We start from the raw sequence: 19,949 nt of genomic DNA on the forward strand, positions 1-19,949 counted from the left end.
ACTGAGGGTTTTATCTCTCACATTACCCACAGTCCTCCCCTCCTGATGAGGTCTATCCACACTGTAGCATCAATCATATTGATTTGCCTCATAGGGGAGAGAGTTACTGTTGCATTTTATGTCTGGGGAAGTTTGTCGTCCAGCTCTCCCTTATTAATTAAGCTGAGAACTCAACGGCTTAAAGAGCCTCTTGGGGTTTATTGTTCGATTTGTGTAATTTATTGGACTAGCGGCCTGAGTTTGGGTTTGCATGATTTTTGACACGGTTCCAGAATAGCGCTCGTCCAACTAAATAAACACCGGGCAGAGGAATAACAGGTATTTTCCACTGTTGGATTCAAAACTCTGACGCGGATGCGTTGGCTGGCCCTTCTCTGCCGGGCTGTGAACCCCTCATGTGGCCGTGTTTTTCAGCAGCGAGAGGCCCAGTTAGCAGATCTCACCATATAACCATGTGCTGTTATTACCCATTTCCATCTGACAGGGTAAATGGGCTTGATTCAGGTCAAAGCATAAAAATAATATGTTGTTGTTATGGATCGGTTTATAGTGGCCACCACTGCACTCTGATCCACACCACATAACCAAGTCCAAATTGGTGCTTTCTTAACATATATTTCAGGTCTTAAATGTTCAGGATTTATCAGTACACATAATTCTAAAGGAAAAAAGAGAGTTAGAGTTTTAAAGATTGCGTCAAAATAATAATAATAATAATAAAAATAATAATAATAATAATAATAATAATAATAATAATAATAATTCCTTACATTTATGTAGTGAATTTTCTAGACACTCAAAGCACACATTGGGGGGAATCTACGCATCCACCACCAGTGTGCAGCATCCACCTGGATGACATGACGGCAGCCAGATTGCGCCAGACCACACAGCAGCTGATTGGTGGAGAGGAGACCAATTATGATATGGGGATGGTTAGGAGGCCATGATGGACAGAGGCCAGTGGGCAAATTTTGCCTGGATGCCGGGGTTAAACCCCTGCTCTTTTTCAAAGGAAGGAATTTTTAACAACCACAGAGAGTCAGGACATCGGTTTAACATCTCATCTGAAACCGAGTAGTATAGTCACCTTCACTATACTGGGTCGTTAGGACCAACACAGACCGCAGATTAAGCACTCCATGCTGGCCTCACTAACACCGCTTCTGACAGCAACCTGGCTTTCCCATGTGGTCTCCCATCCAGGTACTGGCCAGGCGGAGCCCTGATTAGCTTCAGTGGGTGACTATGTGAGTGTTGCAGAGAGCTAGCTGCCGGCTAAATAATGTTTCATCTTCAAAAGATTTTACCTTTTAGGAGTTATTGATATTTTATATTATTTTATTTTAATTTTATGTAGAGCAAAATAAATACCATTAAGTAATTAATAAAAAATTTAATTTAAATAAAATATAATTTTAATTAAATTAAACAATGATATAAAATATAATTTAAAAATATTAAACATAATTTAAAAATGTATATTTTTAAAATTAACTTTGTTAAGTTTATTATTCATATTGCTTTACTTTATTTATTTTTTCTTTGCATATAATTATTAGCTTATAATTATTAGATTTTTTTAAGCTGTCATCAAAATATAATAATGTGCTTAGTCTTTAAAAGATTTTGCACTTGGCTGTTACTGATATTTTATTATATTATTACTTTTTATATAAAATGTTTTATTTTATGTATTACCTATAGAGAGAGAAGTAAATAAAATTAAGTAATTAATAAAAATATTTAAATAGAAATAAAATATAATATAAATTAATTAAACATGTATTTACAGTCATTTTATTTAAATGTATTTTTCTTAACCAATTTTCTTAATTTTTATTTATAAATTAAATTAATTTTTTTTATTTACATTTATTTAAAAAAAATTTATTCCTTTTGCTCTTGCATATAATTATTAGTTTTGCAGTAATTATCTACTTCTAATATTGCTTTGTTTATTCAATTTATTTAACATGTATATATGACCTTCATGTACTTGCTGTAGTACAGGGGTCACCAATCTCTGTCCTGTGCCGGTGTCCCTGCAGAGTTTAGCCTCAACTTGCCTCAACACACCTTCCTGGAAGTTTTAAGTATTCCTAGTAAGAGCTAGATTTGCTTGTTCAGAGTTAGCCAAACTCTGCAGGACACCGGCCCTCCAGGAACATGTTTGGTGACCACTGGTTTAGAGTAATCGATTAATAGAGAAATCAAGTACTGCTACTGAATGTAAATATGTAGGAAGTTATTAAATTGTGATCCATTGCGATTTTAAATTGGACTAATTGTTCAGTTGATTTGATTGTTTTTGTTTTATCTTACTACTCATTTTATTGCATATATTTTTACATCGATTACCTAGATGTATAGGTGGACATAAAGGCACTTCCATGTTATATTTTATACACTTTGATAAAATATTCTCAGAGCAAGCACCTTGTTCTTGTTAATGTTACATACAGCAGCTAATCATGGGCAGTAAAATAAACACGTTTATTAAAGCCAGTTGGGTCTGTATGATTGTCATTCAGTAATTGTTGTTGATCATGTCTCTTAACTCTCCCTCAGGTCTATAGTCGGGATGACCATGTACAACCAGACAACACAGGAGATCGCCAAACCATCAGAGCTGCTCACCAGCGTCCGGGCCTACATGACAGTGCTGCAGTCCATTGAGAATTATGTGCAGATTGACATCACCAGAGTCTTCAACAATGTGCTGCTGCAGCAAACCCAACACCTGGACAGCCACGGAGAGCCAACCATCACCAGCCTCTACACTAACTGGTGAGAGTCTGCCTAACTATACAAAAATGACCACAAGGTAATTTCAAAGCGTCACTTTCACTTTTGCAATTGGAGGAATAGCTCTGTTCAAGAAACGTATGTGCTGTCTACGTAGGATGCTCCCTTCTAAGTCAACATCCTTACTCATTATAGTGATCTGCATAGGTACGGCAGTCATATCACATTTATTTATCTTCACTCCATACAAGATATTACTTTATACTATAAAAGTGGCTTTACAATATTAATGTTACAAACCCCTGATGTTAGTCTAGGGTGTGGGGTTTGACATTTATTTAATTAAAATATATTTATATAAACAGTGAATGAGTGGAAAGACAACCAAAGTAATGCCAAAAAATGTGTGCTTTTATTTACAATCCCAAAGTGAACAACAACAACGAATTAATCAAAAATAAAGAAAAAGTAAGTAAAGCAAAAATATATTATTTACAATATGTACAACACTGAAACAAATAAGGACGGGAAAAACAAGAGAGCTGGCAGAAGGGACGCGGGCGGCGCTAAAGAAATGAAAAGAACAAAACCCAAACTAAATCTAACTTCCCAGAAGCATCTAGCTAACTAACTATGTGAAAACAGTATAATTAACACGCGGAGATCTTCCGAGTCCTAACTATCTACTCTATCTATCTATCCAAAAAGTACAAGGAGTGGCGCTCGCCCCTAACCTAGTGTACTAGACAGCAGAGTAGTCCTGAGTGTTGCGAAATGTATGTCACGTGACCTTCTTACCTGTCCGCTTCGTCCAAGCCTCGTAAACAACGATAAACTAAGAACAATGTACGAATAACGGACTGATAACGTGCACACAGAAACAAGCAACAACAAAACACAGTTAGACAGGGTAATTTCTAAACGCACGCGGTAAATACAAACAAGCGACAAACAGCAAAAGAGAAAAATGCAAGCAAGAAAACAAGAAAGAGCGAGTGGTCTGGCGCGCGCTTTTAAGACGGGTGGTCTTTGCTCATTGGATGTGACGTAAGAGTGACGTAACCGGGGAGGAATGACTGACAGCTGAATGGACCAATGAACAGAACCTGAGAATACATGAGAGCAGATACGGGAGAACAGAGCAAGAGAGAGAGAGAGAGAAAAAACACAGAGAAAACAGAGCACAAAAAACACAAATACATAACATTAATCATGAGAGCACAGTGTCAGTTTCACTTTTGATTAGAATTACAAGTTCATTTTCTACTATTAACCAACTTGGTGATGTTTGTTTTTACTTTCGTAAATCTGACCTCAATGGAATAAGCAGAATAAATGAACTAGAGAAGATTACTTCCTCAAAGAACGGGGAGCCCAAGAGACACTCCCTACCCATTATGCAACTGTTGAAGGGGGGTTAAAGGCTGATTTATACTTCTGCGTCAAACGCCGGCGTATGCTACGGCGCTGACACATAGCCCCTCGACGTGGCCGTCGGCGTCGCTGATGTGCACCTCTCAAAAATTGTAACTACACGTCGCAATGACGCGTAGCGCAAGCTCTGTGATTGGTCAGCTTGGTAGCGCTGACGAGTCTGGGCGGGGCCGAGAGCTGCGCGAATGGTGCGAGCTGGAGGCAAGCACAATGGAGCGATTGTTTACAAGTGTAGAGTCCCGTGAAGGAGCTCCTGATGGAAAGTTTTGTTTTGTGTTTACCTCATAGTTAAAGTTGTTGCACGTCCGCCAGTTCCTGCCTCAAAATGAGTGAGTTTGAGCCACTTGTACATCCAGGAAGTGTTCAGGAAAAGCAAAACAGCAGAGAAAAAAATCGACACAGAGGAACATTTACACCTCACTGCCAACTAGCGTTTCGGAAGTGTTAATGCAGACCAACAGTGACAGCGTGCAGAAGTATAAATGCACAGCTACGCGCGTTGCATGTGCCGTGGGTCACGCCGGTCACTTGACGCAGAAGTATAAACCAGGCTTAACATTGAAATGAGGATTTTTTTCTACTGGCCCAGTGGTTCAGATTTTTAATTACCCTGCTAAAATTTTCACTGGCCTCAACAAAAAAAGAAGGTAATAGCTATTTCTTAGCCACATACAGTATTTTAAATAATGATTCAAAATCAAACATAATTGTAATACCTAATAATAATAATAATATTTTTTATTTATATAGCACCTTTCCAGAGCTCAAGGACACGTTACAAGGAAATCGACAAAAAGATAAACACACATACGTGAAGTCAAATATAACAAACTGGAATTACACAAACAAGACCTAGGAGACAAATGAGCGGAGTGGAGGGGGATCAGATAAAGTAGTCAGTTTGGCAGATCAGAAGCGAAGCCTACCCTTTTTATTCAGCATAACTTTTCTTTCAGCATAACTTTTTTTAATACAACTGACAATTTAAAAAAAATGTACATGTCATGTAATTAAATTTGAATGTGTATGTCATTCATTCATTTTCTTGTCGGCTTAGTCCCTTTATTAATCCGGGGTCGCCACATCAGAATGAACCGCCAACTTATCCAGCAAGTTTTTATTATCCATTAATAATAAGAAGAATTAATATTAGAGCGATTTATGAAGGATCACGTGACTCTGAAGACTGAAGTAATGAAGCTGAAATTTCATCTTTAAAATCACCTGAATAAATGATTCAATTAAATGATAAACTACTTTTAAATAGTAATTTTATAGTGCAATAACATTTCACAATTTTGCAATTTGTACTTTATTTATGATGAAATAAATACAGCCTTGGTGAGCAGGAGAAGCTTATTTTAAGAAATTTAACAATCATACTGACCCCAAACTTTTGAGTGGTTGTGTATAGAATATTTTATAAGCCAAAATGTGCACTTTAATTTTGACACCCACAGACATCGTCACCAAATATAAATCAGAGAGGTCAGACTCTCTCATACACAGCCTCATTTCAGTTGTCAAGTTTTGTAAAAATCTATCTATCTATTGACTTAATCTATTAAAGAAATGTTTGCTAGAATTCTGCATTATAGGCTTAAATTATAGAGAGAAATAACAGATGAACCGAGACTGCATCAGATCATGAAGCAGATCAATGTTGATCTTTCACACAGTTCTGTCCTAACAGCTTTCAAGAGTTGATTTTGCATCATAGGTGCCCTTTAAATCACCATAATAAAGATTTTGTTAAAGTTTAATTTAGATTGAAGTATGTCTTTAAAAAGAAACGCTGGTGTTCATCTCTGTGCAGGTATCTGGAGACTTTACTGCGGCAGGTCAGCAACGGTCACATCGCGTACTTTCCTGCGATGAAAGCCTTCGTCAACTTGCCCACGGAGAATGAGCTGACCTTCAACGCAGAGGAGTATTCTGACATTTCTGGTGAGAGCACATACTTGAAATGAAGGATTTCCTTGTTTAAAAATACATCTCTGTGTTTTCTTCTGCTGGTTGTGATTATTTGCACTGAATGTTTGTGTCTTTCTCTCTTTCAGAAATGCGCTCTCTGTCGGAGCTGCTGGGTCCATATGGGATGAAGTTCCTCAGCGAGAGTCTCATGTGGCACATCTCATCCCAAGTTGCAGAACTGAAGGTGAGCATCAGTAGTCTTGGAGGTGGAAGGGTCACATCATTGGTCTTTTCTTAGTTGCTTTTTCCTTTGAGAGTGTTTCAGTGGAAGGGTTTTCTGTTGGAAACTGCCTGACAGCAATTACAGCACCTTTTCAGTCTTCCTGTTAAATAGTGATTCCCACAGTCACTGACTCACTGGCAAGCCCAGACAAAATTTGTTGATGTTTTTTTTGTGTTTGTTTTTAATTATTTGTTTCTTAGTTGATCTGAAAAAAAAAAATCAAATAAACTTACATTGACTTACAGTCAGGTCGAGACTGAATATGTGGACTTTTTTTACTTTCTTAGTTTTAATAATATATTTGTTATATATATATATATATATATATATATATATATATATATATATATATATATATATATATATATATATATATATATATATATATATATATATATTATTAATATATATATAAAACGAGATGAAAGGTTGGTTGTTTGACATTATCATTTAAGGCATCCACAGTCAATTTTTGTACATTAAACAATTCCTTGAGCTCAGTGAAGGCCAGGAACACAATATTTTCAAATCCAGGATATTTTTTGTTTAATTTTATGTCCATAAATAGTTCATAAATAAGTCAAAAACCAAGCCAAAATGCAACATATTAATCTTAACATTGTCAAAAATCTTAAATTGGTAAAAAAAAAAAACACATCATAAATGTATGGAATAGTATATACAAAGATTGATTAATAATATTAAGATTCTGAGTTAGATTTGGCCAGAATGTACACAAATTAACATAACTTTTTTTAGACCATATCCTACTACTGTAATACCATTAAGAAAAGCGCGTGAATCAATGTTTTGTTTGATAAGTAAGATAAAGTCAGTTAGATAAATGACTTGTAGCTTGTTACAGAAAGAGTGAAGGGCGGATCCTTTACACCGCTGCTAAAAACCAAACCTGTATGATTAGAGAGGGCGGAGCCGCAGTGTCACAAAGACCGCGACACAAGTTCGCCTCACCCCGTCATATGAATTATTAATGTATTGTTCCACTGTAATAATAATAATAATAATAGCTTGTTTATTGTTTGTTGTGAAAAAGCTAAACCGTTTATTTTTCTCTATAACAACCTGTGCCCTTTGTGTTCCCTTATAATAAATCAACAACAAGAGTTAACGTAAGGTTTTAGGCTATAAATAATACGTGCAACCGCATAAATAAATCTTCAGATAGGCTATTCAGCTACATGTAAGAAGTTATTTAAAAACTTACAAAGCACACTTAGAAATGTCCCCTTACAGACAGGTATCTTGTGATGGGGAGAAGCGCAGGAAAATGGCGCTCCCTGGCCTTGTTCTTGACATCAGCGGAGACTCGTACCCTGCTGCATTTGTGTAGTCTTGACAGACGCAGGATTCAGGTCCACTTTTGTACTGTTTTTATACATTTTTATGAAGTTGAAAGCTTCATCTTTTATCGCTAAATCAATGAGCAAACTCGGAGCACTTCACCGGCGGCGACTCTCTTCCCAGGGGATGCTGAGCTCGCACCGCATCCTGAACGTTCTATAACCGTAATAACGCACTTTGTAAAGAAACTGGTCTGGCAGATATCGTGTTTTATGAAAAAATACACTTTGTACTCGGCCTAAAATGTACATTCTTATATGTTATTAATTGCTGCAATCCAAATGTCAAAAAATGGCGTTTATCGCGTTTTGCAACCAAACTCTTCATCTATATATATATATATATATATATATATATATATATGTATATATATATATATATATATGTATATATATATATATATATGTATATATATATATATATATATATATATATATATATATATATATATATATATATATATATATATATATATATATATATATATATATATTAATATTTATTTTATTTTTTTATAATAATTTTTTTTAGGTTTTTTTTAACCTTTTATTGGACAGGATGGTGGAGATTATTGACAGGAAAGTATGTAAAGTAGGTATTGTGCATAGATTTAGTTTATTATAATTTTTTTAACTTTTAAAACATTTGTTCATTTCTTTATTTTAAAGAAAATTTAAGTTAAAAAGGGTATGAATGCAAGTAAAGCTTACATGTTTTTACACAATATTTAGAATATTTTTGTTAGAAATATCTAAAATAATATATTATTATTATTTTTTTATTATTGTATTACTAAATTATAACAACAATCTTTTCTATCTGGGCCATTTTAAAAAATTCTTTGCGTTTAGCCCTTTAGGAGTCAAAAATTGAATTCATAATGGTCTTAAAAATGTCTTAAACTTGAATTGAATTTTAAGAAAAATCTTAAAATTAACTTGGTGAAACCTGCAGAAACCCTGTAATATTTCACTTGATATTTTTCTAGATACTAGCATTCAACTTAAAGTGCTACTTAAAGGTTAGGGTGATTAAGCAAGTCATTGTATAACAGTGGTTTGTTCTGTAGACAATTGAAAAAAATATTGCTTAAGATGTTAAATAATATTGACCTTAAAATAGATTTAAAAATTACAAACTGCTTTTATTCTAGTCGAAATAAAACAAATAAGACTTTCTCCAGAAGAAAAAATATTGTAGGAAATACTGTGAACAATTCCTTTGTTAATCATTGTTTGGGAAATATTTGAAAAAGAAAACAAAACTCACAGGAGTGCTGTTAATTTTAAATTTAACTGTATGTATTTGAAACAGCCCTGTGTGTTATAAGTAAGCCACGAGAAAGTGTGTGAACACACTCAACACAGACCTGGCACATGTCAGCGATGTTCTAACATGCAAGCCTCTTTCCCTCAGCTGAAAGCAATTTGGGCAAAAGAGAACCAAGTTTCCTATCTGACCCACAATCAGCTGTGGGCTGAGATGGTTTATTTGGCATTTGTATTCAGTGGCATGTTCAGCAAAGCATTTAAACATGCGACACGTTTTCTCTCAGAGCTCAAATTATGCAAATCATTTGTAGACATGCAAACTCGTGCCCATGCATTTCTTCACAGTTTCCGTCTCAGGTCGTTTTATGCCTTTTTAATCGGCTACTGATCAAGATTGTAACTGTTAAAAGTATTTATTGGAAGGAAAAAAAAAGCTCAATTCTGTGTCTGTTATCAAAACAAGTTTGTTTTCTGGTTAACCCTAGTGTACTTTTCAAATTGACTACCCTTTCGTTTAGGGGTGCGTATTTCGTTTAATTTTGCTAACCGACAACCGCCGCTTGTTAACTGAATATTAACTGTTAACTGGTCAGATTAGTTTAAAATTATTTAATTAAAAATAAATAATTGAGGTGTCTATTTTGTGTCTGACACATTAAATATTGCATTTTAAGATATTGATATTTTTTAACATGCAAGCATACTAACAACTGAACATATTCATGCATCTGCAGCACACAAAAAAATTATAAAAAGAATAAATAAATAGTCCTGCCCTAGATATTTTTCACTTAAATGACAAATTTAGATTACAAAACAAAAACACTGGCTGAATCCTTTTTAAGAACCAGCATAGGCTGTTTTTCCCATCATTTGTTTTTTCTTCCGTCAAATAAAAATAGCTACCTCAAATCAATTGATCTGTGGAAAATATGCATTTAATTAACGCTCCGCTGTTATTCTTATATCATAAGTCATTATTTGAAAGATTTTGTTTTGAGAGTCTGGTTTAACTTTAGAGCTTGTGTGCTTTTTTTGTTCTTCTGTCTCATTCGCAGTTCATGTGCGCTGTGTGTGATTTAAAGTCAATGACAAAACGCATGTGTTGACTTTCTAAAATATAGACTACTATAGCAAATAACAGTTTTGTTGTTTATATTTGATATTGCATTAATTTGCATAAATGTTTTAATAGCTGTAAAATGAAAGCCCCAGTTTGGTGCTGAGTTATCATTAGGCAAAAATCATTGATTCAAAGATTATGAAATAAATGCTTAAAATAAAATGGTTAAAATAACCTTTAATAACTAATTTTCCAAATTCAAAAAAGTTTGGTTTGTTGTTTGTGCATTAAATCATCACAACTATAGGCTATTTGTTGTGTTTATAAGTGGTGCTGAAGCATTTCTCTCATGGAGAGAAAATCCAGACGCTCTGTCTTGTGGCCGCCTTGTTTCCAAAGCATCACACATTTCAGAAAGTTTTGTTTTGCGGCGGCTTTCTCCAAATGTGCAAGTAAACAGGTGTTTATGACGCGGATTCAGGACAGAGACAGTCAGCATCAGCGCTGGTTTGACATCAACTCGTCTGTGTCAAACTGTGACCAGTAATATTCTTCTTTCATTTTGGTTCTTTGGCAAAATGTGTCTGTAAGCATGTGTGGTTGCATGTGTTACCATCTCGCGAGTTAACTAATATGTGTTGCACATTTATGCATCCATTTAAATATTTATATAGTTGAAATCTATATTTATGAATAATCTATCTATGAAATTCTATATAAATCTATATAGAAGTTATTAAAAAAAGAAAAATTTCCCCCCTTTTTAAAAATATTTCCAAATGATGTTTAACAGAGCAAGGAAATCTTCACAGTATGTCTGATAATATTTTTTCTTCTGCAGAAAGTCTTATTTGTTTTATTTCAGCTAGAATAAAATCAATTTTTAATTTTTTAATACCATTTTACCATTTCCCAAGGACAAAATAATTAGCCTTTGTTTATTTTCGATCTACAGAACAAACCATATACAGTAACTTGCCTAATTACCCTAACCTGCCTAAGTAACCTAATTAACCTAGTCAAGCCTTTAAATGTCACTTTAATGTCACTCTCTTTGTTAAACAGAAATTGGGGAAAAAATAAACAGGGGGGCTAATAATTCTAAACTCAACTATATATATATATTTTTTTTAATCTTTTAACTGCTACCATTAATTGGTTAAAAACACACTCTTTCGGTTAACGGTGAATTGGTTATTATGAGCATCCCTACTTTCGTTTTCTGTTTTTGCCCCATTGACTTTCATTATATTGACATTTTTTTATTGCAAGGTCATAAAAGCATATAATCATGCATTCTTGATTGTTGCTGGATTTCCTCTTTGAAAGAGCTAAAATGTGTCATTTTTACTGGTAATCATCAATTGACACCATTAATCATTTAGATAGGCCCGGGCAAAAAGTTTCTGGCTTTTATATGGAGTTCTATGGAGTAAAACAGCAGATTATGGTTTGTGTGCATAAATACACTTACCATTTTTACTATGTTCTGAGAGCTGAGCTATTTTACCTTTTCCCAACTGGGAAAACCAGCAACAATTAAGAATGCATGATTGCATACTGTCATGGCTTTGCAATAAAAAAATGTCACTATAATGCAAGTCAATTGGGCAAAAACAGCCACCAGCATAACAAAAGGGTAGCGAATTTGCTCAGTGTTTTGTTGAGTTTTTGAAACTTTTCAAATCATTTTCCAAAATTTATGCTAAAATAAGATTCGTCATCAAAAATCATTCCATTTACTAAAACAGAGAAAGTTGTGGCCAAATTAAGACTTCAATTCACCTCAGACTGGATGTGGACAGCACACAAGGGTTAAGGCATTGTTGTATATACGGTTGTTGGATTTGAATGCCTTTTTTGCGATTCATGTAGGTAATGATGTCCTCTCTTCATACTGTTTGTTTTTTGTCACCCTTCCAGAAACTTGTGGTGGACAATGTGGAGGTTTTAACCCAGATGAGGACCAGCTTTGACAAGCCGGACCATATGGCAGCACTCTTTAAGAGGCTAACATGTGAGTATCTGTTGTGGGATTTTTTAGTGATATATTTTTATGGCATTTACAGTGCTATGATGTTATTAATTTAAAATCACATTAGTTACTGACACATAAAATTGACCACCAGTGTAATCTACATTTTTAATGTTTTCAAAGATTTTTATGTGGTTGTTGTTATTCTGAATAATTTAGTTCACCAGTGAATACTAAAAATTGTACTAAGGTTTCTATATACTGTACATATTAGGTATCATAATTGTTTTTATTTATTATAATAACTGTTTTTTGAGCACAAAATTATCATAGTAGAAGGATTTTTTTATATATCACATCACTGTAGCACTGGAAGGAATTACTTTTTAAAATATATTCAAATTACCATGTTTTTGTTGTATTTTCATTTTTAAAAAAAAGGCAGCCCCAATACAGTCGAGGGTTATTTTCTTAGTTTATAAAGTTTTTAAATAAATATAATATTAAATTTAAAAATGTAAAAATGTTAATCAAGGAGTTAATTGTACATTAAATATAAAGGTAATGCATAATAATAACTACACACTGAATCACTTATTAATTTTAATTTATTTAATTTATTCATAAAAAATGAATCAGTGACGAAGTATGAAAGTACAGCTATTAAGCACATTTTAAATGTGCTTACAAGTCAAGAATACAGCATTTATATCTGCAATTATAAACCTTTTACTAACCTCTATTAATGTAGAGTTAATGCTTAACAAATAATGAATTAACTATTTGCTAATTTGTTAATAGATGATTCATAGTGTGTAATTATTATAGTGTTACCAATATAAATGTTCCATGTCTTTTTCTTTTATTAAATGCTCTTAAACTTCCTTTAAAATGAAGTATTGAAGTATCTTTATTTATGTGTCAAACTACTCTTTTTGTTAAAGGGATGATTCTTGCCTAAAATTAGTTTTAGGTGATGTTTACACAAAGCTGATTTTGACCTAAACATGAAAACTTATTCTGCGTTTTGGCTGTTTATTTACGTAACATTTTGGCAGCATGTAAAGTAAATCATTTGTTCATGTAAACCGTAAAGATGCGATTTTAAAAGAACAGTGATGTTAATAGAAGGTCATGCACGTTTATATTATGTGTTATGTATTATAAATACTGCTTATAACATGAGGACGTACTTGAACAATAGCCTATATGCACAGCTAGTGTTTCTTCCCATACCGATAAACTTCTGGTGAACGGTTAATGTGACTTTTTTGTAATTCCCTTCTGTTTGGCCTCCCTTAAAAAAACACTTCATAAATTATAACTTGTACAATACACTACAGCCCGTATTATCACAAAAAAAAAAAAATCTGTCACATCACACCAATTCTACGACAGCTTCACTGGCTTCCCAACTTTTTCAGAATTAATTATAAAATACTTCCTCTTACTTTTGAAGCCATCCACAATCTCGCTCCTTCATACCTTACTAATCTTGTTCATATCGCCACACCTTCTCAAACACTCATTCACCTCACTGTTCCCTCTGTCTGTTTGATCGCCATGGGGAGCAGATCCTTCAACCATTCTGCTCCTCAGCTTTGGAATTCACTTCCTCCTGATCTCCGTAATTTAGACTCTCTTTCACAACTTAAATCCAAACTCAAACACATCTGTTTAAAGCAGCTTATTCTCTTTAACTCGACTGCAATTTTATTGACTTTTATTGTGTTTTTATTTAAACTGATTGTTCTAGCTGTCCTGTACGGTGACCTTGAGTGTCAAGAAAGGCGCCTTTAAATAAAATGCATTATTATAATTATTATTAATTTTATACAGTTAATTTAATTACAGCATCAAAGCTGTAATGTAATTAAAATACAATCCGTTAAACAGACTTCAGCATTCATTCAGTTGTTCAAGTTTATTTCCAATATTTTTATTGCATTTTTTCCAGATATTATACAAACTTGCAAATGTATATGAAAAATAGAAGTCCTATCAGCAAAGAGATGACATGAAATACATAGCAATAAAAACAAGAAATCTGTAGAACTCTTTAAACAACCTTACATTTTTCTACCCCCTTCTATGCACCATCCCTCCCATCTCCCACCCCTCCCTATTTTCTGAGGCCTTCAATAAGTATGTAACGGTGAATCAAGACACTGATAAATAAATAATAAACATATAAACAAATAAATAATAACATTAGAAGAAAAAATATATATAAATAAAATAAATAAAAATAAATATATGGGTAAATACAAAGGATGAAAATGTAAAATAAAAACTAGAAGTCTCTCTTTCTCCCTTTCGAAATTCTAGTCAGCAGTTCCTGAAATGTTAAGGTTCTCAATGACTGACAGCATGGGACTCCATGTTTTGTTAAAGGAGTTCAGTGATCCTTTAAAACAATGTGTCAGTTTCTCAAGATAGATGCATTTAAGAACCTCTTTAATCCAGTTTTCTGATGAGGGAGGGGACACATGTTTCCATTTGAGGAGAATTGCACGCCTGGCGAGCAAGGTGGTAAAGGCAATGACGCAGCGTGATGTTTGTGTAGTTGGGGATGGAAGATAACCAAAAAGGGCAGTCAGAGGGTCAGGAGTGATGATTATATTAAGAGCTTGAGAAAGAATTTTAAAAATATTAGACCAAAAGGTTGTTAATTTGTTCAAGTTTATAATGAAAAGCTGTTTACACACATGCCTGTCAAACGAGTGCAGAAACACTATTGAAAATACTATAGTAAAATAAATGTGGCTATTATAAACACATGGCGTGGGATAATGTCATTTATTGCAGTGCTTCTTGTACAATCTGAAAGCCGCTTTATATTGTATATCAATCAGGCAGTGAAGGTTGGTCATTTTTAAAGAAAACAGACCTTAAACGCGCTGATTTATAACTGCAAGAAACCTTGTAAATGGAAATCTTTTAAACAATGTTGTTGTTTTTTTTTTTTGTTTTTTTTTAAATACATTATTGTGATGTAAAAATCACCTTAAAGAGAAGAGACTTACAAATTAACATCAAGTACATTTACATGGACACCAACACTCTATTTTTATTATGAGTAAGACATTAAGATCTGATTAAGAGTCTACCATGTAAATAGCTTTTTTTATGACCTTACTCCGATTAAAGTCATCAATCAAAACAGAAATGTGGATGATTTCAGTTTTAGTTGCATTATTGAATGCAGTATAGACATGTAAACACCTTAGTTGACGTAATGATGTTAATCAAACTATGTACTATGGCATGTAAAACAGAAACATTCAAGAAGCAACTTATGTAAACTCCTTAATCATATTATTGTCTTATTCAGATTCCTGATGTTCATGTAAACATTGTTAATGTTTTAAAGTCATGAATACACATAGCCAAGTCTATTGTGTCTATTTAACAGGCCCGGATTGGCTAATCGGGAGGACCGGGAGAATTCCCGGTGGGCCGGTCCGTTTTTTGGCCGCGAGGGCCGGTGTCCCTAGTTCCAGAATCGGTTGCTCTCAGCAGTCACACTTTTTTAAAATAATTTATTTATTTACTTGACCACAGCCTTCTTATTCATTATTTTACCGCAGCTCTGCTCTTTTTATTTATTTTCTCGTAGCCTCGTGAGCAGGATGCAGGTTAATGATGATATAACTAGATAAGTCACCATTAAACATACAGCTGTTGTGGTACAGTGGTTAGTACGTTAGATTATTACTCGGCCAACCTGGGTTCGGTCCTTGTCTGAGTAACAAATTTTTTATTTATTTTTTCATTTTTATTGTTAAGACATAATACTGTAAGGGTTGTTGAACATTTGAAGTTCTTAAAGTGCTGTTTTCTCAAAAAAAGACGTGATAGTGTAATTAGAAACTGAATTGGAAATAACCTTATTTTAATATAGTCAGTAGTGAACTGAGGTGGGCTGGTCTAAGGCTAGAAACTCCAGGGCTGAAAAAGAGTCCCACTCCGGCCCTGCTAATTAATATGTGAATTTTTGTACATTTCCTGTCATGTCCACGAAGCTCAGGTTGAACATCACTCTATTAGATGATAGCCGTGTGGAATCTGATGGTATGAGCTGTAATAACAGCCACCCCTCATGGTAGACGAGACCCTCAGCACACAGCTATTTGTGGTATTTGTTATGGCTTGTCCTCATACAGTCACATTACTGAGCTCATATGTATTTTCAAATCCAGTCTGAGGAATGCGGCCCATGTTCACACCACCTGCAGACCTATTTTTAGTAGTTCTAAAGGAGGAAAATGGACTATTTCGGGAAGTTATTAACATGACGTGTCTTCTGTTTCCGCAGCGGTTGACAGCGTGCTGAAACGGATGACCATCATTGGTGTGATTTTGTCGTTCCGCTCTCTGGCTCAGGAAGCTCTCCGAGATGTAAGTTTGTTGTCCAGACGTCTTGTTACTCTCATAACTTGATCCACACATATATCAAGGTTTCTACAGGTTTCACCAAGTTCAATTTAAGACATTTTAAGACCATTATGAAGGCAATTTTAGACTTTTACAGGGATAAATGCTGAGTATGTTTTTTCGGATATCCCCGTAAAAAAAGATTTTCGCTTGACCTATTAAAAATTATTATTATTTAATTATACAAAAATAGGTCAGGTCATTATCCTCAGCAGTAAATAAATGGAGAATATTTAAACAGATGTTACTGTAAGGAAAGTACTGAAATGCTATCGAGATTAGGATTGTTGGTGATTGTATGGAGGTTAATGGCCAGATTGATTAGCTGCACATGAACGAAGGAAAGAAAAAGAAATGATAAAAAAGAATTAAGAACTACAAAACAACATTTCAGTAGATTTAAGACTTTTTAAGGCCTGAAATTTAGCTTTTGAGATTTAAGACTTCTTAAGACCCCGCAGATACCCTGCATATGCAAAACACTTCAACTTAACAGAAAGATGCTGGACCTCTTATAGCTGAGATCTTGCTCATTACCATCCTGTATTTTTTTAATTCCATGAAATGCAGAAAGAGATGTTTAAAATAATGTTCAAGCTGCTCTTTTCTGAATGAAGTCCTAGAGAGTGATTTATATATCCAAGATACAATATGGACAATTTGTTTTTTTTTAGGATTTGTGCACTATATTCCGTCTTTAGAAGTCATGCAACAACTTTTTTTATGAACAGAGCTTTTTACAGCTCTTAAATCCTTTTTTTTTGTTGCATAATTTATGTATTAAAATTAGTGTTGTTAATACAGGGTGTTCACAGGGTCTTAAAATCTCTTAAATGCTATTTTACATGGTATAAAATTTTGTAGCATTTTTGATTATGCAATGTATATTTGTTTGATAAAGTTTAAATAAAGTTTTATTGAAAAAATTGCTAATATGGGGACGCCCTGTAGTTTATAAAATCGATAAAAACCAGCTTGATTTGACGTCACGCTGTTTGTTTATTAAAGGCAAAACCATTATTCCAGCTGTTCTCTAGGCGCCACCAGCCGGATTAGCATTTGTATTCATTATATAAATAGAATAAATGTTTATTAAAGTTAGTATTTAGTAGATAAACTAAGTTAAAATGTCGTCAATGTTACCGGTTAAAACGTAAAGTGACAATGAGGTCTTAAAATGTTTGGAAAGGGTCTTAAAATAGGTCTTAAAAGTTAGTGGATTTCATTCCCTGTTTCCTGTATATACACTGTACTAACTAAAAACTATTTAGTTAAATATGTTAACATAAAATCAAATAATCAGCGAAAACATAAACAAAACATTTTCCCTTGGTAATTAAATTAATATGAAAATTTAAAATAAATTAAAATAAACACAATCATGTCACATGAATGAGATATTGTAATCACAGCACATGAAGATTCTTAGTGAATGGTGATGTACATTTATATATATATATATATATATATATATATATATATATATATATATATATATATATATATATATATATATATATATTTATATATATATTTATATATATATATATATATATATATATATATATATATATATATATATATATATATATATATATATATATATTTATATATATATATATATATATATTTATATATATATTTTTTTTTTGTCAACTGATTTGGAATAACTAAAACTGAAAAAAAAAATGTTTAAAATAAATAATAGTAATAAAACTTATTTAAAAAGTGCAAACAAATTTACTAAAATAAAAAAAAACTGAAAAAATATATATAAAAAAGACTTACTAAGTGTTACTATTGCTAATATTATTCAAATAACATTAAAATAGCACTGAATCAAATATTCAGCTTGAAACGCTTCAGGTTTGGTTGCCATATTGCATATCAAGTTTGAATATGCAAAGGGTAAATGAATTGACTGTTTTATCAGTGAGTGATATTTAAAACTAGCCCATTTTCTCACATAATGCTATTCATTTTGTATTATATAATATGGCTTTAGGATTGTTGAAATTTACTCAACATTTGGATTGCCCCCCTTTGATTTTATTTATTTTTTTTTTTTTTGATTTTTTAAATATTTTCTAAATGATGTTTGACAGAGCAAGGAAATTTTCACAGTATGTCTGATATTATTTTTTCTCCTGTAGAAAGTGTTATTTGTTTTATTTCGGCTAGAATTAAAGCGGTTTTTAATTTTTTTTAAAAACATTTTAGGGACAAAATTATTAGCCCCTTTAAGCAAATTTTTCCCCCGATAGTCTACAGAACAAACCATCGGTATACAATAACTTGCCTAATTACCCTAACCTGCCTAGTTAACCTAATTAACCTGGTTAAGCCTTTAATTGTCACTTTAAGCTGTATAGAAGTGTCTTAAAAAATATCTTGTCAAATATTATGTACTGTCATCATGGCAAAGTTAAAATAAATCAGTTATTAGAAATGAGTTATTAAAACTATTATGTTTAGAAATATGTTAATATGTTATCTTTTCTTCGTTAAACAGAAATTTGATAAAAAAAATTAACAGGAGGGCTAATAATTCAAGGGGGCAAATAATTCTGACTTCAACTGTGTGTGTGTGTATATATATATATATATATTGCAATCATGATTTTGGAAAGTATTACAGCGCTTTGTAAGTGTTTATTATTACCATTTGTTGAGCCTCCCTATACAGTATAATAGAGCACTTGTATCCGGAAGCTGCTATGCGTGACGTCACACTTAACAAGTGGATAATATCATTGCAATAAAGTTGCTTAAACAAAAAAGTAGCCCAAGTGAGCTCTGATCAAAGATTTGTCCTTCTCTATAGGTGCTCTCTTGCCACATTCCCTTCCTGGTGAGCTCCGTTGAAGACTTTAAAGATCACATTCCTCGTGAAACTGACATGAAGGTAAGTGGAGTTCAGACTTGCTGGTAACAGTAACAATGGGGAAACAGCCAGACCTGAAATTCTCCCTTCTGTCAGGTGGCCATGAACGTGTACGAGCTGTCTTCTGCTGCAGGCCTGCCCTGTGAGATCGACCCTGCTCTAGTAGTGGCGCTGTCATCCCAGAAGTCTGGTAAGTTGCTTCAAACCATTTGAAATGTTACTTCAATCCATTTTAAAATCAAATATAAACTTTGCCGTTCCAGTGTAAAACGATTAGTTGAATTAAAAAGTGAATAAACCAATTTCCTTAAAAGCAACAAGTTCACTCTTATTAAAAAAGTGAGTAAACTTAACGTAAAAGTAAAGTAGCTTGGAACTTTTAAGTTGATTTAACTTAGTTATTTTACGTAAAAAATGTTAGCCAAAGGGTTTAATCTTTTTTTTTTTACCAAAGTTGTGTACTTGTTTTAAAAGCCACAGGTTTACTAACTTATTTCAGCTAATCATTTTTACTGTGTGTTTTTATTCAGATAAACATTCTCAACCAAACTCAAACATTGTAATGGCAAGGTTTATAT

General features: G+C 33.2%; 1 protein-coding gene across 11 annotated transcripts in view; it reads left to right on the forward strand.

Moving 5' to 3' along the window:
- Nucleotides 1-19,949, forward strand: part of nckap1 (NCK-associated protein 1) — a 104,182-nt gene that overhangs the window by 73,660 nt on the left and 10,573 nt on the right. For 6 of the 11 annotated variants that reach the window (XM_087266714.1, XM_087266715.1, XM_087266718.1 and 3 more), the window contains 7 exons: nt 2,572-2,790; nt 5,999-6,129; nt 6,243-6,340; nt 11,999-12,092; nt 16,369-16,451; nt 19,312-19,392; nt 19,468-19,561. In XM_087266714.1, coding sequence (XP_087122840.1) covers nt 2,572-2,790; nt 5,999-6,129; nt 6,243-6,340; nt 11,999-12,092; nt 16,369-16,451; nt 19,312-19,392; nt 19,468-19,561 — 800 coding nt within the window. Of the gene's footprint in view, nt 1-2,571; nt 2,791-5,998; nt 6,130-6,242; nt 6,341-11,998; nt 12,093-16,368; nt 16,452-19,311; nt 19,393-19,467; nt 19,732-19,949 lie in introns of all 11 variants that reach the window. The other 5 variants (XR_015498911.1, XR_015498912.1, XR_015498909.1 and 2 more) reach the window with 3 other exon arrangements.

The sequence above is a fragment of the Danio rerio genome, chromosome 9, assembly GCF_052040795.2.
Source record: "Danio rerio strain M-AB ecotype USA chromosome 9, GRCz13ab, whole genome shotgun sequence".
NCBI lineage: Eukaryota > Metazoa > Chordata > Actinopteri > Cypriniformes > Danionidae > Danio > Danio rerio.